Genomic DNA, 20,004 nt, shown 5'->3' with positions numbered 1-20,004 from the left:
GGGGATCAGGAGCCACACAAACCAGACATGAAGTTTCTTTGAAGAAAATTGCACAGATAAGCTGTGAGGTCGATCACTGTGAGGTGGGAAGCACTTGGAGCCTCTGGAGAAGACACAGGGAGCAGTGGGCAGGCAAAGAGTGCCTGTGTGAAGTTTGGAAGCCAAAGGTCCACGTTCCTATCCCACCCTGCCAGGAGCCAAGCAACTCTGACCAAAGCACACAGGAGAGGGTTGGAGAATCCCTAACCCTGTGTGGAAAGCACTGGGAGCTGCTGGTGCCTTTCCTTCATGGCATGGCTGGGCCTGCAGAGTCTCTGTGGTTCATACACACAGAGCAGACAGAGGAGAGAAACTGCAGCTGTTCCTTCACTGGTAACTGTGAAAGGTTCCTGCTTTGCCAGAGCCCTGCAAACCCTCCCCATCTGCCCAGGAAGGGGTTCACATGCAGGTGGGTTCTCCTGTCACAAGAGGTAGAAGGGAGAGGACAGTTCATCTGTTCATGATTTCTTGTGTAAATGACCAAAGTGTTTCCTGACAAAATATTATGATCTATTAAGTGTGGATCCCAAAATCCTGCTGGGCCTTCAAAGCTATGACCCAGCTTGTAAGTCCTTCCTCTTGCCAGGAACTGCAGACATCCCACGAAACAAATCCCAGCCAGCCTTCCTGTCTGTAACAGGACCAGACCGGGAAGTGGTTCAGCTGGTGAAACCAAAGGGGAGCCTCGTGCACTGGGAGGCTACTGATGATAATCTCCCCAGTGCTGACTCATCCTCACTGCAGAGAGGTGGCAACTCCTCAAAAATCCCCTTTTTTCCATAGCACATCAAAGAGCTGGACAGCAGCCTCCCACCAACTGGATGTGTCTGTTTGCTGCACAGGCCTCTCCCTGCCCATCATCCTTCATCCATGAGCTCAGGAGGCCTGGGACTGGGGGGCTGTGGTGGGACTGGGGAGCACAGGGAATGCCAAGCCCTGTTTCACAGCAGAACATTCTTGATGCAGATCAGAAGACAAAGGTGCACTGCAAGCTTAAAGAAGGGATGTAAAGAGAAGGAGGTTGAGGGAATGGCTGAAGAGGCAGGTTATGCTGGAAGCAAGCTGTCACAGCCCACAGCTTTCTAAAACTACCAGGAAGCAAGATTTCTCTTGTGTTATTTATCAGGACTCCAGACAGGGATGGCAAATCTGATTCTGCATTCTCTGAGATTCTCAAAGTCTCCCTACCACAGCAAAGCACCAAGCACAGCAGTAGATTTATCATATGCCAGATGATCCTTTTGTGCAGTGTGAGCACCTTGCCAAATCTTGGGAACACTTAGGACAAAGCCATAGATGGGAAAAGCAGCTGAAGGCTTCACAAAGCAAGAAAACAACAGGAGCTGGAGAGAGAAAAGTCAGTTAGCACTCAGAGCCCCAGTGGGGTGAAGCTGCAGGGGAATTGCCCAGCACAGGGGAAGAGCCCATTTAAATGCAGGAGGAAGTTTTAAAGCAATGCTTCTGCTGCCAGTCACATGCAGGCAGTGAGGATTAGGATGGTTGTCTCCAAAAGACAAGCCTCCAAGCCTCCTTCAGAGTAGAAATGAGGCAGAGATCTCGAGTTGCATAGTTTATCTCACTGAAGGGAAGGCCAACATCCAGAGTCTGCAGCTTTCCTGGGGGTATCACTATTCCCTGCATGGAAGGTTCATCCAGTGCAGCATCAGCTGCTCAATGCTCAGATGTGGCTGCACAAACTGACAGGAGGTCATGAAAAACAAGTTAACTGGCACAGCAGTGAGGGCAGCACAGCACTGGGGGAAATGTCATCAGGAATTAGAGAAGGCCTTACAGTCCACACTGATCAAACCTTCTCCTGCTTTTTGAGAAAGACTGAAACACTAAAAATATATCCAAGGATGAATATTTTCAATGAAGCAAACTTGCTATATTGACAGTTTACAGAAATATCACATTATTATATTTAAATATAGTGAAAAGTGAGACAGCTCATTTTTATCTCTTTTCCACAGAGCTTAGGCTGCCCCTCCTGCCTGGGGCAGGGTGCACGTCACAGAAAGCAATGAGGTCCTTGCAAACATTTGCAGCAAGACAGGATGCCAAGACTGCCAAGACTGACAGGAAGTGTCAACCACACAGTAAGTTTTGGCCCATCAGTCTCTCAGAGCCACAAGCAGGATTCTGCTGCTGCTTATTACAGAGACAGAGCAACCTGTGAGAGACAGATGTCTCCAAAATTCACCGTGTGAACTTACAGGTCTGGGAAATCCACATCAGCTTTTGTGCTTTTAAGCAAACGTGCACATTGTGCAAAGGATTTCATTCCAATACTGTAAAATGGGGATTCTGATGTGGACTGACCACGGAGCACTGCAGGTGCTGCCACAGACACTCAGAGCAGCTCTTGCTGACTGCACACCGAGTATTTGCCCGCTCGTGCCTCACACCAGCAGCACTTTGCACAGAAGCCAACTCCACCCTGAGCAACTTTTTATGACTCTACAACATTTTTTATTCCAAAGCACTTCAGTTCAGTCTCTTGTGGCAAAAGAATAAGTCGACCCACTCTTTTCTAGGTCACTGCATCAGCATTATTCCTGTACAGCTCAGGGAGCACTGCCTTCCCAGAGACCACTCCCCACTGCCCCAGGAGCTCGCTCTTGCTCTTGTATCTTTAGACATAGCAGTAAGAAAGTGTCAGGCAGAGAAAGTTGAGTAAAAATAGTTTCTTCAAAGGAAATTAATGATTAAAGTGCATAAAAGTATTTAAAGCCACAGGCTGAACCACAGTCCTCGACAAAATGCACTTTAATACTGATAATGCCTTCAATTCTTCCAGCTGCTATAGGAAGAACTACTCCTTTGGAGATGGGAGCAAGGTTGCAACTCAGAAAACCTGTTAAAGATCTCTGGTTTGTCCCTGCAAAGGCATCATCTCTGTTGCTGATGGCTGGGGCTGCAGGAGTGACTGCTCCTCTGAGGCAGCTGATCTCGGAGGTTTCTGTGGTTCCCGTTTCCACGATCTTGTCTCTGCAGCAGGAGACACAGGAACGGCCCTTCATCACCAGGAAGCTGACAAAGGGACCCAGTTTAGAAGGGTGCAGGTTTAGGGAACACCCAGCACACACCACATAATGTTTTAAGCACTGCAACCTCCCCAGTCCTAGAAAACTGGCATCTAGGAAGAACCCGCACTGCAAGGGCAGGAGGTTGTGTTCAAATCCAAGCTCTGCCAGGCTGAACAAAATATTTCCAGAGAAAGTAACAGCTCTCTGTTCGACACAGAATTTCATTCCCAGAATGATCTCAGGCAGAATTTGACCAAGTTGTCAGTGTTAATGCCCAGACTCATGTTCTAAAAGCCCTGTGATTTTAACACCTGCAGTATGAGTGGGCCTAAATTTTACCACTTCTGTAAAAAAAGCAGTGTTCCCCGCCCATTTCTACCAGAGGTAAGGAGGAATGGCATCTCCTTTATTCTCACTGTTTGTTCCCAAACCCTGAACAGATCCATACCTACACTAAATCTTTATTTTCTCAGCTCACAAGTGGTACTGTGAGAAAGCAATTTCATAAGCCAGTTGGCCAGTCTAAAAGTCTCCATTAACAAAGACATAATAACTTGCCAAGAGTAGTTGCTGAGCAGGAAGCTAAAAGGGTACTGAAGACCTTTCTTCACGGTTTAATTTACCTTCTGGATTTATTTCTGAATCACTGGTGTTTCCAGGGTCTTCCTTCAGAACTCCCACATCCTTTGCCCAATCTGTCCATTTAATTTCCTCTACTCTGGAGAGACAAAATGCAACAGACACTGATGCATGGAGCACAGCATTTCAACCCAGATCTCACAGTTCCAACCCAGCATCCCAACCCAGCTCATCCTGCCAATACAATCCTGATGGTTTGGCTGCAGCAGCAGCACCTTACAGAGCTCTTCTTTGAGTACATCTTCTGTAGCCTAAGCTCCATGAAGTAAAACATCTTCTCTCACTGCATGTTGTAGGTTGTTTGTTTTAAAATGCTCCAGTTCCTCCAGTTCAGATTCTTAATACAAAGGTGACAGTGCTGGCAGCTCATTTTAGTTCTCAAACTTCCAGGCTGGCAATCACCAACCAATCTGCATGGACCCAGGAATATGTGGTTGAGTCACTGCTGAGTCAGTGCTGAAATTTTCTGTGGCTGTTCAGGGTCACCAGGCTGTGAATTATGGGATCCCACTGCCTGCTAGGCTGGAGTGTAAAGGATATATCTGTCTTACCTGAAACACCACCTCTCATCTTTCTTATTGAGCCCCACTGACATGAAGCAGCCAGATCTCCTCTTCCCACCCTGGCGCCACAGCCAGGCCTTCTCTATTTCTAGAATAGCAATAGCCCTCTGGAAGAAGAAATCCATGTCAGAGAGAAATCAGGGAATTTACAGAGTCCAGCCCTTCTTTTCAATCAAATCTCCCCCAATCAGCAACTACTTTGACTTAGGGAATCACTTTGGAACCCAATCCCAAAGTGCTCCTTCACTTAGTGGTACCAGCCAGTTACTCTCTCGAGTTCCTTGTGCACGTGGATCATGCAAAGAGCAAGAGTTGTAAATACATCTAAAAATGATGTCAGGATGTACCACCAGAGTGACAAATTTATATAAAAGACTTATGTAAAGGTTTAGGACAAAAAGACAGGCACTGCCATCTCTGATTTTGTGGGACTCGAGCAGAACTTTGGGCCTCACCTGCAGCTTCCAGACGCTCTTGCTGTAACCAGAAATGTCTGTGACTGTCTCGCTCATGAGGGCGATCAGCATGTTGAGCAGAAGGATGTAAGTGAGGATCACAAAGAGCAGCAGCAGGAGCATGACAAAATATCTGAATCTGGCATGTTCGTGGAAATCCAGGTCACCCATCCCAATGGTGATCTTGAAGAGCTCCAGGGAGACGCTGAGCAGCCCCCCGTACATGGCGTGGCTCCCAGTGCTCTCCAGGTGAGCCAGGGACTTGTTCTGGGAGACTGAGGGAGCGTCGCCCATCAGAGTGACCAGAGCTGTGAGAAAAACAGAATTCAGGTTCTCCTCAGAGAAACCCACTTCTTGCAGCCCAGCCCACACCGTAACGCTGAGCGAGGGCTCACCCGCAGCAAAGCCGAAGAGGAAGATCATGTAAACCAAGAGGAAACGCAGCAGATCCCTCATGATGGTCTGAAACACAAATCAGGAGGAAGTGCTGTTCTTTATCTTGCATGAAATCACCAGGATGATCCCCTCTTCTCACACATCATAACCAACCCCCAGGAACAATACTGAAAGCAAGTTGGAAAGTGCTTCTATCCAGTTTAAGAAACTACTCATAGATGTTAAAGTAATTCCTCAGGTAAGTAACACCATTGGTAGCTTAATCTGACAGTACTATATGGACTTATTTATTGTTATGTTTGTATGAAGAGGTTCTTTGAAACAAATCAATATCCTGTCAGTTCCCCAGTACGGTTGTTTCCAAATTATTGCAACACACACATCCCTCTCTCTCCCATCTCCATTGGGTTTGCACAAGCAGGGATCAGGATTCTTCCCTGGCACCTCATTTCACCTCTGCTTTGCCTTTCTAGTCCTGTAGACCCGGGAAAACTTCCCAGGCCAAGTCTAACAGTTCCAGGGAACTCACACCAGTTTTCCCTGCTAGTTTTGAGTTGTTTTGTGACAAACAGGTGTCAGCTGCTGTCACCTGCCCTATTCAATGAGAGCAGACCAGTGGCTTCCTGCAGTTGTACTTGAAGACACTGATCTAATCTCCTGCAATATCTGTACTTCCACAGTCAGCACATCAACTCCATTTATGGTTTTCATGGTGCTGAGAGGAGGAAAGCCATCACAGGACTCCTGTTAGTTGCTCACACCCAAAAGCTTTTCATGCAGAGGTTTTCCCCCCAGGCACTGACCTTCTGTATCATGACACTGTAGATCCCAGTGCGCTGGAAGCCCCGGGTGTAATAGAGAGTGTTCACCCACCCCAAAAGCAGGGAGAACACCATCACTGCCACATAGTTTTCTGAGCTGGCACCATACAGGACTGCTGACAGCAGCAATGAGAAAGCCTGGATGAAGCTGGAGAAAAGCAGAATGACACAGTGACTCTCCTCAACAGATCTGATCTCTTCCCATTGCAGATCTGTTCTGTTTTTCAATGAAAAGCAAATTTTAGGAGGCTACAAGGAGCATACAAATGGCAGATAATCAGACAGAGTTTATATGGAATCAGAGAATGGTTTGGGTTGGAAGGGACTTTAAGGATCATCTAGTTCCAGACCTACAAATTGCTACAGTTTTGTTATAAACTGGTTAATCTCCCAGTGTGGAAACTCTGAACTGCTTGATGTAACTCCTATAACTGATATTAAATGGGAAAAAAAAGGTAATACTTAGAACACAGGCCCACATCCAGGCACACACATGCATTGATGCACATTCCTCCTCAGAAAACTTGGAAGTTCTTTTCCTTTCAACTAATTCTGAGCCACAGTGACAGTGTGATTGAGAACTTGAGCTCTTTTTCTGACACATATATGTTCTCTAACTGTGGAATAACTGAGGGTCTGACCTTCACAGACAGACCCTGCCCAGGAAACTCCGTCACAACAAAGGGTTAGGACAAGAGGTAGAAGTGAGCAGGGATGGGAAGAGACAGTGGCAGAGGATCAATGTTTCCTGCTCACCACCTCTCTAGCAACGTTAGAGACACACAGCAGAGAACCAATTCCACCAAACTTTCACTGTGCAAAACCCCTGCAGGGACGTACATCAGGATCTCGATGCAGCTGTCAGAGCACATGGTCTTCAGGGACTGGCGTCTCCTCCTCAAGTACAGACTCTGGGAGAGAAAAATCAATGGGAGCCATTCATCAAAACCAGAGCTGGTTAGAGAGTGATCACACACAGCCTATGGCTCGGGGGAAAGCTTTGCTCCGTGAGCTCCTCTTCATGCTTTCATCTCCAAGATCCCAAATTTCAGTTAGTCATACTTCTAAGATGAAAAAAGGCCTTACTTATAAAGGGCAAGGATAAACAAGAGCTGAATCATGGCTCAGCCCCATGTCCTTATTAATAGACTGCATTAAATGCCAGGGATGCATTTTAATACCATAAATCATAGAAGTCTCTCAGAATTATTTGCTGTTGTCAAACCATGATTCCTCTTGCCCAGCAACCTGGCTTGTGCCACCCCTGTCACTGCTAGATCCCACTGACACTGCATGTCCCAGAGCAGAATTCCCTCCTGCCATCCACTCCTGCACATCCTGATGTGAGGAGAACTGAATCTGCTGCCTCCATGTCAGTGACAGTTCCTTTTTTTTTTTTTTGCTTTCTTACAATGAAACTAGACCAGAGACCCCCATACCTGAGCGAAGATCAGATAAATGCCTCCTAGCAAGATAATGATCAGTCCAGAGACCCACAGGAAGCCTCCAGCTGTGAATTCCACTGGAAATGAAGGCTGCAAGATAAAAACAAAACCACCCAAACTTGTGAATACAGGCAGAGGCAGTGATGATAACCACACACAACCTTTTAAAGTCTGCTCCATCCATCCAGGCCTTTCCAGATAAAAGAGTGGACCCACCTTTACCCGTAAGGGCTGATAGTAGGCTATGGCTGTAAAGATGATCATGAATGACAAGTACGAGACAAAACTGAAGTAGAATCTCTTGGAAGCAAAAGTTTCCCATTTTTGCTGAAGCAGTTTGTTCAGTGGCTCCAAAACCACCATCTTGTACCGGTTCTATGGGGAAACAAACCAAGCAAAAAAGGACCTGTGTGTCAACAGCAGTGAAAACTCAGCAGAGGATTGTCTTTTTCAGTGTCGGAGCTCAGTGGCTCCAGTTGGGGAATCACTAAGGGTTTATTCAGTCAGGCCTTGCAGTATGAAGGAAATCAACCATCCCATAAGAAGATACTTGGTTTGGCTTTATCAAGGTATTTGGACATGCCCAGACTTAGGATAACCAAAGGATCAAAAATTTCTCTCAAATTATAGGGATCAGAGGCAGGCCAAGCAGACTCTAAATAATGAAATCTGCAAACCTTCCCATCATGCATTTCTTTCTCAGAAAAATTACCATCAGGAACACCACATTAACTCAAAGTGATTTGCACAATTACACAGCAACGCCGTCGAAGGACAGCGCGAAGGTGCTGCTGTGTGACCTCCAGCGAAGGCCTCACCGGGGTGTCGCTGCTGTAGGCCAGGATCTCCAGCACAGAGTTCTCCTCGAAGCTGTCCAAGGAGGACAGGTCATAGAGGGACACGTGGATGGGGCCGTAGGTCCACTCCGTGAACTTGCGGGACAGGTGCCGGTACACGGGGTCCTTGATCTCCCTCTGGATGATGTGCCTGAAGATCTGAAGAGAAACCAGGGGCACAGGAAAACATGCATGTGATGAAGGTGCAGAAGGACAGAGCTGTACCCAAACCACCTTCCCCCAGTACACCTGGATTTGTGCCCTACAAGCCTGGACACACCAGAGACCAGGATTTGGCTAAAAGCAGGCAACGAACTACATCTTGTATCTGCTCTCCCAGGAGTAGAACCAGATTCAGTCCAGACCAGCTGTCCTGGGTGGGACAGAGAGCAGCAGCCAGCTGAGGCTCTGCAGGACACTGGGTGACCTGGAGGTGACCTCCTTGACCCCTGTCAGCAGCGTTACCACAGGTTGGGTGCAAGATGCTCCTCCCTCAAACCCCACTGCTGCACTGAGGGTGCACGTTACACTCTCCCTTGTTCCTCATCAACCCCAGGGATTCCCTCTGGTTGTCTTTACCTCCACTTTGCCTGTCTTGGCAGCGAGCTGCAGAGGATTTAACCCATCATAATTCACTATCTCCTCCAGTTTACACGTTGGGTCAAGCTTCACACCTGCCTTCAGGATCTCAACATACGTTGTGCTCACAAACTTGGTGTTCTCCTCAGTGTCATCTGCAATCATCACCAGGGCATGGAGGACTGTGTTGCCCTGTGTGTCCTGCTCCTGGAGCCTGGCTTTCTGGTGGGGATTGTTTAGGAGATAGTCCACCACATCAAGTTGGTTGGTACAAGCAGCCAAGGAGAGGGGAAGTTCACCTGAAGAGATCAGGACACAGTATTTGGAGACAAAGCAGAAAGGGGCAAAAAAGAATTAAATTTTGAAAAAAAGCAATTCTAGGAAAATATATTGAGCCTGGAGTTTTATCACTGGAACACAGAACAAGTTTTTTCTCAGTGTCTCTAGATTCAGAAAGTGTTTTGCAGTAAACAATTACTCTTTTTTTCTGGGGGCAGCTGAAACACTTTCCCAGACCTCTAATTTGGCTGACCTAACCAAGTATTGGTCTCTATCTGAAACCCCTCAGGTGGGATTAAATACATAAAACCAAAGATGATGGCAAATACTAACTGGACACCCCAGATGTGAAAGGATCCTGCCATTCAAGTAAGTCAAGGCCTTGATTAAAGGACACTGGAGATGGCAACTCATGCACAGATGGGCAAACCCAACTAGAATTAATTAGTGATGTCACATACAGTAGGGCAATAAGGAAAGGGAAGGAACATGTTGCACACTGACTCACCAAAATAAAAGTAAACTCCTTCTTTCTTCTTCCTGAAGAATTCCCCATAGGCTCTGGCATGGACATCAGCTCCATTCTCTACCAGCAGCTTCACTAAAGGGAGGCTCCTTTTCTCTATGGCAATGTGCAGTGCTGTCTGGCCTGAGGAAACAGCAAAACCTGTCACCCTGTGCCCCTCTCAGAGGGGACAGGACAGGACTTGAGCAAAAGCTGCATTTTCTGCACAGCAACTGCAGCCCCAGAGCTGGGCAGGGCTGGGGGGCAGCTCAGGACTTCCAACAATAGTCCTTGGGATATTGCAGGCTCTGAGGCAGAAGACAAGCCTCAAAACTATCCAAAATTCAACACAAGACCAGGCAATTACCCCTGCCTGGTACTGAGATCCCAAGCAGCCACGAGAAGATTAAGACAACCATACTTGTACATGACCGTGCTGCACATTTGCTATTGAAAGCACAACCCAAACAGCAGAACTCATTTAAAAAATGATATATTATTTCTTTCTCATTTTTAGAATTGCTTTTTATGCTTTCCCAAGCAAATCCTCTCATTTCTTGGGTTATTAAACATGTACCATTTCTGTTTTACAGACCAAGAATGAAGTTGGCAGCAGGGTATAATTCAAGGCCAAAAAGATGCAGCAGCAGAATCAGAAAACAAAAGGTGAGTAGGCTGTTGCTGTAACTGCACCATAACTCTGGATCTGCAGTGCTGAATAAGCTCCAGTTCCCCTCCTTTTCCTTGTGCCTGCACATCTCACCTGTCTAATGGGGAAGCTGCTCTGCCACAGCACCACAACAGAAACCTTACCTCTGTAGTAGCAGTCAGAGCATGACACATTGACAAGTGGCCTGGGATTCCGTGTCTTTTGGTCTATTTGCAGCAAGACTGCTATTGTGTCATTCTTTCCATTTTTTAAGTTCAGCAGGGCTTTCATTAAGCAGGTCTTCCCAGTCTTTGCATCTGGTAGAAAGAGAGTATTGAATGGGTTGTGTGTGTACTTTGCACACAGCTGTATTACTTGATTCAGAACTTAAATTGCTCTGTAGGACCAAAGACAATCATTATTTTAAAGGTTTTTATTTAAAGGTTTTTATCAGTATTTTTAGTCTGCACTAGAGGCAAAAACCTTAGTATATATTTAATTAATGGCCTTCTCCATCCTCAGGTGAACATTAGAAAACAAAAGAAAGGACAGAGGGCTGGACAAAGCAAATAACCATGAGCAGATTCCCCTGCTAAGCCTGTTCATGGAATACTGAGCAGGAATCTACCTGTGTATTCCGAATCCGTGAGAAACTTGGAGGTTCTCCTTAAGTACTCGAACAAACCATCCAGTGCCTCGGGGGTGCCCCTGGTGACTGCGCTGAACAGACGGTCCCTGTCAAAGCGATTTGGGTCCTTTGGGCTGTAGGAAAAGTGCCAAGTGTTAGGAAGTTCTGGAGAGCATAGACAGGGGCGTGCCCTGAGTCCTAGTGGGACAGTGTAGGAAAGGAGGGAGGGAGGAAAGTTTGTCAGGAAAAAAAAAAAAAAAAAAAAAGTATTTTATTTTTGAGTCGAGGGAAAAACAGAGACTGTTATTTCCCAGAATTCTCTTAAGTGGCTGCTCTTTCCATCAGTTGGAGCTCTTCCCAGATCCAGTCTGATGTGCAACCCTGGCACGCATCCAGAGCACAAAGAGAAGCCCAAGATAGCTGCAGGACCAGAGTCAGGCCCATCACATGGTGGAAGCACTCTGTGAGCTGCTTTACATCCCTCCCTGGCAAGAACAGCTCAGCTGGACAGAGCTCCATGAGAAGCTGCTCTGACACCCAACGTGGCTTATTTGTGTTAGCTCAGATCTACCCAAAATACACCTCAACACGTGGGCACCTTCCTGGGGCAGCAGCAGAGGCCTAATAGACCCCCTTTCTGCTTTTAATGCCCTCCTACCAGATGCCTGCAATATTCCTACATTGCCACTTTTAGTTTAGACTTGGTAAAGTCTATAGGCCCCTATAGAGGGCAGGGATCAGTAGAGATCACCCAGATCACCCCCTTCAAACACCCAACAGTTACTCACTTGCTGACGAGTCCTGGCCGATAATTCAGATTAACCTTGATTTTAGGAGCAAAATCACTGCTCTCCTTCTGGTAAGGTGTCTCCAAGGGTCGTGGCTCTCCTTTCTTTCCAGGTCCGGATCTTTCTTCCTTTTTACTGGGTGCAGGTTTATCTTCCTGGACACTGTCATCGGTTTCTAGCAATCCTATGAACCTGTTCCTCTGCCCCGGGCCCGGCTGCCCGTTGGTGAAGTTATCCATTTCTAGGAGAGATGGTCTTGCAGGTCAACAAAGATGTTCCCTGCTGGGGGACTAAACCTGTGAGGGAGGGGGAGAATCATTAACAGTTTGATCACAAACCCAGAATGTGTTCAGTGTGACACAGAGGAAAGCAAGTGCCCAGGTCCAGTGTTCTACAGTTGACTGTGGGTCCCTTGAGAGGGAGATTCAGTAAAACTCTGCACAGCAGCAGTATTTGAATAAAGGATCAGGGTCTTGAACAGAGTTCCACTGGAGAAGTTCAAAAGCAGCTCACGAAATACAGGCTGCAAACTTGTCTGCAGCACATCTGAACCCCCTTGGTGAGATGACCTCACCTGTTGGCAGCAGCACAGGTCCCTTACATAAAAGGCAAGGAAAGTGGCTCTTTAGGAGACTGTGATCATTGTTCTTGTCTCAGTGCAACCAACACAGGCTGGTCACCAAGTCGCCAAAATGATAAGATTCACTGTAGGCCTTCTTTGGAACAGTGATAAGTTTGTTCATGTTCCCCATTGAGGAGCATTACACTATTTATACAGGGAAAACACGTGCACAAATTGTATTTCCCTCATGCATCCTGACATTTCATCCTGGGGCAAAATGAGTGGGGTCTCCCCCAATATTTGGAGCTGTTGGCTCTCCATGAGAACACAGGCTCTGAACTCCCAGCTCCACGGCACAGGCAAACACACTGCCCAGCTGCCCTGGGGACACTCCCAGCCCTGGGAGCCTGCACAGAGCACAGCTTGACCCAAACCCGCTGCACAGAGAGGACCAGTCTTAGCAGAGCACCCAGCCAGCCCCCTTCTCTCATCTAATACATCCTGAACTCCTTTCTGACTCTTTTAAGACATCTCTTCGCATATATCTGGATATATCTCAGACCACACCCAACACACACTGTCTGAAGTCAATGTGACTGCAGATTCACACAGTTTGCAATTAAACATCCACAATGACCAACCTGCAGCGGAGCTTTTGTTAATAACTCTGTCTCCTTCCCATGCACTCCCTCCAAATGGTTAACAGGTTTTCTCTGAGGAGAAATCTCCCTTGCTGGGACTACAGCCAGACTCCATAGCCTGTACCAGCAAAGAGGTAAATGGACACAGCATAAGCAATTTGGCTTAGATCAGGGTGTGCAAAAACACAGTTCTTAGGCAGAAAACAGCCACAAAGCATCTTTATGCGGCTCACAGCAAGAAATCCAAGGGCTGATTTCAAGACAAACGTTTATGATAATTCAGACATTCAGTTTAGTCTGCGCTCTAATGACAAACATTCCTCTCCACTCACAGGCAAACACCCCATAATGCTGTTGCAGACTCACTTCCTTCCCCAGAACACTTACAGGTACGTTTGCTGATCCTTCAGAGGGCTATTTGTACTTCCATAATAGTTTACTTGTGCTTTTCTGTCTTCCTTTCCCCCACATCATTTCTCAGCTGCAGTTTCCATCTCTCTGCAGCGCTCGGGAGAGTTATTTATTGTCAGTCTTGCACAGGCAGACCAGCTGGTTTAAAAGCAAGAGCAAAATGGTCCCGTAAAAAGGACCCTACACCCACTTGGTGTGTCCCTGGGAAACACAGGGAGCACTCTCTGCTTGCCAGCTCAGCTTCCACTTCTCCACTCAAGAACTGAGTTATTTCTTTCTGAGACCCCACCAAGCCGTTTTGAGAAGTGCAGCACCAAGCCCTGCTGTCAGAACAGGAAGAGCACAGCACTTACCCCAAGTTGTTGCAAGCTCCACCCAAGAACAGATCTGACAAGGAGTCCCAACAGAGCCTTCAGAGGGTAAATGATCTCTCAGTAGAAACCAAGTCCAATACCAACAGGTGTTAATAAGCATGAAAGCAGACCCAAAATTATTCACATCCATGGGTGAGAGTCCTCCTCTTCTGCAGAGAAGACCATGTTCATATTAGCAGTCTGCTAATGGCACAGCGTTGAACTCCTGGCTGGTGATGGTCCATGAGAGAATCCAAGGAATAGTCACAGATTCCTGTTATTTACTCAACTGTATGGCTTTTTGCAAAGTGAAGGAGGGCTTGCACAGGAAATGACTAGAGAGATTTCTCAGTAAAAGAGAGAGCCAATGAGTGCAGTGCTCTTATATGGGAAAGCTGCCTGGCTATTGCAAATTCAGAATGCTTAACCCCTGCCTGCACATATAGAGCCAATGCCTCGTGGCTCCCAACCACAGCCCTCTCACAGCTCAGGGGACGAGGTGGATTTGCCCCTGGCAGTGCCAGAGCCTATGGTGCAGTTGTGAGGTTTGCCACAGGCTCCCTCAGTCAGCCCCAGGACAAGCAAAAGTGCCTGGAAACAGCTGAGCTCAACTGTTCCCGTGGGAAGCCAGATCTCCTCACACAACTTCACACCCCCCAGTTACGAGGCAGCATAAACTGGGTAAATGTGACCCTACAAAATCAGCTGCTCATCACGAGCACAGGGAACTGCACAAAGCAGCCCCAGTTCAGAAACACTCAGGCCACTGGCTACTTAATTTGCCTCTTGTGCCCATTTCTTAATGGGCTGGTTCTCCAAAGGTGTGCAAATCTTGGAGAGGCTTCTCCTGGGAGCACGGACTGGCCACCCCTACAACTGACTGTTCTTGGGACCATGCACACACCCCAGTACTGCTTCACTTACCACTCACAAAACAGGACCCCTGAGAGACAGAGGACATCAACCCACACCACGTGTTTTAGTTCTTTCTCTCCCTCTCTGAAAAGCCCCGAGGAGGCAGCAAGATCATTTCCCACAGCACCAGCACAGGATGGCATCCAGCACCCACTGCCTCAACAGCCTTCCCCAGAGGATGCTGCTGCAAGGATTCTCACCTGTACTCTTGATGCTTTACAAAGCCATTTATGTGGTCTAGAGCCCAGCTAGAGAATCTCATTAACCAACAAAATGGTAAAAAGCTCTTCTAATCCACACCTTGACAGCAGGGGCATGTTCTAGGGTAAATCCCAAGAGTTTAGTTAACCACTGGTCCTAAAACATCGAGAAGGGGTGTCAGATCATGACACACTGAACTCTGGCTGGGGCTTTCTTCTTCCAGACCCACCACGAGCCAAATGAGAGCCTAAAGCAACCCCCATCCCACAGGACTGCAGGATGCTGTGACGCTTCCTGGAATGTGGTCGTCACCCACAGAAACATTCCCAGATGGCTTCAACTTTGAGTCAGATGCAGGCTGTGAGATGACCTTCCTATAAATACATCCATTAAATGCCAGGGTGCCTTTTCCTCCTCATGGTCTTGCATGAGATTACAAGCTTATTTCTCAGATTCCTCTGTTTCAAAATGAAGCTGATCCAGGAACAACACAAAGCTGCTTCTTCTTTCCATGATGATTTCTTCATGATTCATTAAGACCCACAGAACAGCCTACAAAGAACAAACAGATAAATCCAAGACAAGATCTCGTCTCTCTTACCCCTTTCTCATTCCAGACTTGCACTGATTTAGCTCAGTTTGCTTTAGTTGTGTTACATCTAATTTACTGTGGTATCAACAGAGATTCAGGCCCAGGAGTTTAGCTCAGACTAATGGGTTTAAATCCTCCTGGGCTTGTCCCCCAGCTTTCATTGGAGGCATCCCACCGTTGCAGCCAAGGAATGAAATCAGCCCACAAAAGTGCATTACAGCAGAGCTCTCTCTGCACATCTGGTTTTAATAACTCACATGGAGGGAGGAGAATGTGCAATTTGCTGGGAAAGGAATCGCTGCCAGCTGAGAGGTCACCACAGCCAGACAGATCCATGGAGCTGCTGGGGAGCTCAGGAACACTGGGATGGGCACACACACACACACACACACACAGACACCTGGGGATGTGCACACACATGTGCTCAGAGGAAACACTTGCACTTCCATTTGAGAGAAGGGAGAAGTAAAGCAGAAAGAAATCACAAAATCTGCCCAACTGTGTCCTTGGCAGTGACAGCATCCGAGGTTGGTGATGGGGCTGTGTCACTGCTGAGTTGGTGATGATGCTCAACAAGCATCTGGCCACCAAAATCCAAAATCCTGAGAGCTGTGAGGACTCAGGAGGAAGCCATACAGAGCAGCATGCAGGGAGAATAAAAGCAGCAATTTAATTTCACCTGTCTGCCAGTGTGAATTTTACTAAAGCAGCATGTGATCCTCTTGCTTTTTGAGGCTTTTATGTGTGGGAGCAAGAAGGAATTCCACAGTTGGTCAGTACTTATTTTACTGAGGAAAATGTGTCTGTTGGTGCTGAGTTCCTCCTGACAAGAGAGACATGTTCTGTAAAAGCCTTCAATCTGGGAAGAGAGAAGTCAAACTCCTAAGTGAAATCTTAAGTAAATACATTATTTTTCATTTAATAATATTATCAATCATATTCATAATTATGGTTATAGATTATATATGAGGAAGCACAGTAATTCATGGTAGGAAAAGTGATGACTGGAACCTGCTTAAACAGAAGGCAAAAGGAAGCCACGAGGAACATGGTGTACCACAGAAACAAGCACATTTTCTAAAATACAAATTCTCTGTTCACCTGTTCCCATTTTGACCAAATACTGGAAAATATAACAGTCTTATGATTAATATCGTGTTTTCTGCATACTGTAAATAGAAGTTCAAAGTCACTTACATGTGTGTGTAATTTAGTTACAGGATTGATCTGTGGCCACTCTCAGGTGTAGCAGCTCAAAATCATCCTCACGGGGGAGGGAAGCCTGCGATAACAACATGCAAGAGTGGAGCATTAAAATTCTCTTAAAAACAACAGGTAAGGCAGCAAAAGCCAAGACAAAAGAAACAATAGTTTCTTTTAAAGGTGTACTTTCACACTTGAGAAAATGTCAAGTGTTTTTGCAAGGCCTGACCATTTTTTCCATGCAACTGTTACGTAAAACCCACGCTGAAGTGATGAATTTTAAGCGGCTTAATTTGTTAGTTACCCAGATGGAATCCTGTACCTCTAGGGACACCAGCCAGTGCCCAATCTAAAATATAAATATTCTTAAACATAATCCCTTGTCAGGACTTGCCTGATAGCCCAGGGGACTCAATTCATCTACGTGACAGTATTTCTGTAACTGCCAGTCCCACGTCATAACATCTAAAGGCTCCAATCTATACACTCCTCAGGCCTTTGAAGGAACATTCCAGCTCTCTTATTCCTAAAATGGAAGTATCTTTCTACTTGATGTATCCCTTTCTGTAGGATCACAGCCTGTAGGAACGCTCTGCTGACAATCAAACAGCAGCAAAATAGGAAATCTAGCGGTGATGTCGGAAAATAACCCGTTTGTGGAGGAACAGTGACATCCGGTGGCCACTGAGTAAACCTGAATTCCTGCTGCTTTCGAAACAGCCTCCATGGGAAACAGCCAAAAACAGTCAAAAAAAAAAAAAAAAGGAGAAACAGTTGCAGGCACACACTTGTGAGAATTAGTGCCATTCACTTACTCTTTGTATCAAAATAGTTAAGAGAAACTCATCTAATTTAAAAACATTCCAAAAAAGGGTGGTTTGGATGATGCAGCAATATTTCACACTCATAAAACCAGGCAGCCAAGGATCTTTGAACAGAGCCTTTGGAATTGTGGGACATGGCTGCAGAAATACTGAGGAATTTATTCCCAATGCTTATCTGCCTTAACCCTCACTTGCCCTATATGGGGCAGTTGCTAACAGAGTAAAACACCAAATGTATCCAAACCCCCACATAATGGGTTATGTGTCTTTTTATGGATATAGGTAATTGTTTTAAAGCACAGAAGACAAAACCCTTGAAGTCTTGGCTGGAGGGGTTTGTTGTTGTTTGGTTTTTTGTTTGTATTCTTTTGTTTGTTTGGTTTGGGGATTTTTTGAGGCTAGAAATTAACTGGAGCAATAAGAAAAAAAACAAAATGCCAGTCATAAAGCTCAGCTTGCAGCAGGATTAAAAGATAATATTAGAATCTGTTGTCAGTCTGTGGGAGCATTAGGATCGTTCTCATACCTGGATGCATTCCTGTGTCACCTGCTCCAGGGGACCCTGCCTTGTCAGGGGGTTGGACTGGGTGATCTCCAGAGGTTCCACCCAACCCTCACATTTCTGTGATACAGTCTGGCTAAAACCTATTAAATTCTTATTTTAGTTATGAATAGTTGTCTCTAAGTAGATTTCTGAGGTACCACCACATTGTAAGAATAAAAAAAAGTACCTTAACATCAATCATTCATATTGCCTGATCTCTTATTTCACCTTTCTGTTAATAACTTCAGTGTAATTAATGCATGTTATGCAAATTCATATTCACATTTCCTTATATCTTCTATAAAACTCCCTAAGTCACATAAAATTTTAGATAAAATGCAATTTTTTTTTATTAACAAAAGTCCCTGCAGTCATCTCTTCACCCCCATGACTGTTATCCCTCCGTCAGCTGAGGATCAGCAGCCTCAGTAACACAGCTCCTGCAAGGACACAGAATTCCAGCACTGGTGTCCCCATGTCCTCAGTGATCCATTCCCTAAGTCCAGCTCCACACCTCACCCAGGTACTGCTGCAACACGACAGCACCTGGGGACTTCACTCCTTGTACCCTGGCTCTAAGGATGAGCTGCTCTGTGCCGTTCCTAGTGAGCCAAAAGCAGAGCTCAGGAACTCCCAGTACAAACCTCACCTGAGGAAAGAAATCTTCCTGCAGGGCTGGGGAGACCTGAGCAGTGTCTGCAGCAGTTACCAGGCAGCACAGCTTCCCTATCAGATGGGCTTGAGAAGGACCTTTATGAGCCAGAGAACATAAAGCAACCAGTTCTACCATGGAAGCAAATCAGCAGCAGGAAAAGATAAGGAATGTAAATTTACTGAGTGCTGAATCTCCTCTGGACTATGACCTGCTCAGAGACTGTGTAACAGAGGACAGGGCTATGGACACCCTGTTGGAGTGAGTCAGGGAATGGCTGGTGCTGGAGGTCACCTTGTCCAGCCCCCTTCTCAACCAGGGCCACCCTAAATTGGTTGCCCAGAATTACTTCCATGGGTTTTGCCCAGGACTTTTTAGTATCTCACAGGAAGGTGCCTGTGGGCAACCAGCCCAGGTGGCTCAACTGCACAAAGCATAAAATCAAAGGCAAAATTGCAGGAAAACTTAAACTAAGGAAGGTATCTCCTGTGGTAGAGATGAGTGCTGACAGAACTTCATAATTCTGCTAGCACAGCTCTGTGCAGCACACAGGGAAGCAAACCCCGCTCCTAAAAACCCAAATATCCTATCAGGGCTATAACCACATCAAATTTAGCTACCATGTGCAGTTTTCTATGAAAACAGCAACTTCTTGGCCTAACTTTGTGTTAAGTGCAACACTTACCAGACACTCAGCGAAGTTACACCAAAAGCTGAAATTCAAGAGGAGCACTTTCACAGCAGCACTACTGTGGACAAAAAAGTTGACCAAGACAGTGCATAATTCAGGGTTATCAGGGAAAAGTGAAGGGCAGCAGCACAGAATTACTGTGCACTGAGCAGATGAGGCCAAGCCTCCCCCTTCAAGGTAAGCAGCTGACAAAACTTAGCAGGTGAAGATACTGACAGGAACCATCCTTTGAACCTCAGTAGTTTCTGTGGAAGGGCACATGGATAATTTCATCCACTTTTTAAGACCCAGTTAACAGCCCAACTCCCCCCCCATTTGGGTGAGTTTTCTTAACTCAGCCCCCCAAAAATAAAACCAACCTCCCTCCCCACCCCAAACCAATAAGGAGACAACCCAGATTTTAGTGGAACTCCCTCTCTTTCAGCACTAAATGATTGTGCAAAACTTCTACTTAAATCAGGCAGTTGTTACACTGCTAAGTCACATTTAATATTTAAAAGGAAGTTTCAGTAGGGCCAGTGAAGGGCACCTTCCCACCCACCATAAGGCAACTCCCAGTGCCAGCAATTCCCCCCCAGATCATCACCCTTCCCACCCACCTCTCAGGACTGGCTGAGAAACACACTACAAGTTTACAACTTGCAGCAAAACCTACCCCACTGGAATGACCTTTATTCCTTTATTCACTTCGTGGCTTTTTGGGGTCTTTAAGGAACTTATCCCGACTAGAAAACATTAAACTCTAAGAATAAGAAACAACATGG

General features: G+C 46.2%; 1 protein-coding gene across 10 annotated transcripts; it reads right to left on the bottom strand.

Annotated features, from left to right (window-relative positions):
- Positions 1–2,488: 2,488 nt before the first annotated feature.
- On the bottom strand, positions 2,489–19,991 carry LOC127480940 (transient receptor potential cation channel subfamily V member 2-like). 10 transcript variants are annotated; one of them, XM_051809656.1, is made up of 22 exons: positions 19,896–19,991; positions 19,235–19,298; positions 16,524–16,608; positions 16,006–16,185; positions 13,619–15,286; positions 13,242–13,403; positions 12,855–12,972; positions 11,652–11,947; positions 10,864–10,997; positions 10,400–10,552; positions 9,590–9,730; positions 8,803–9,101; positions 8,206–8,382; positions 7,604–7,762; positions 7,382–7,477; positions 6,783–6,853; positions 5,925–6,090; positions 5,121–5,187; positions 4,726–5,033; positions 4,259–4,377; positions 3,692–3,786; positions 2,489–3,030 (listed from the first exon to the last, which is right to left on the bottom strand). In XM_051809656.1, exons 8-22 carry the CDS (start codon positions 11,888–11,890, stop codon positions 2,900–2,902), a joined length of 2,355 nt encoding a protein of 784 aa, XP_051665616.1. In that variant the 5' UTR covers positions 11,891–11,947; positions 12,855–12,972; positions 13,242–13,403; positions 13,619–15,286; positions 16,006–16,185; positions 16,524–16,608; positions 19,235–19,298; positions 19,896–19,991; the 3' UTR covers positions 2,489–2,899. The 10 variants fall into 10 exon arrangements, with proteins under 10 accessions (XP_051665616.1, XP_051665613.1, XP_051665611.1 ...); XM_051809653.1 differs by having other exon boundaries at positions 4,726–5,187; positions 13,619–13,788; positions 14,543–15,286; XM_051809651.1 differs by having other exon boundaries at positions 4,726–5,187; positions 13,619–13,953; positions 14,734–15,286.
- Between the last annotated feature and the right edge of the window lie 13 nt (positions 19,992–20,004).

Source organism: Manacus candei, unplaced genomic scaffold (assembly GCF_025592945.1).
Source record: "Manacus candei isolate 608988 ecotype Guabito, Panama unplaced genomic scaffold, ASM2559294v1 h1tg000076l, whole genome shotgun sequence".
Lineage (NCBI taxonomy): Eukaryota > Metazoa > Chordata > Aves > Passeriformes > Pipridae > Manacus > Manacus candei.
The sequence above is the reverse complement of the archived record's forward strand: the minus strand, read 5'-3'. Positions and strand labels throughout refer to the sequence as shown.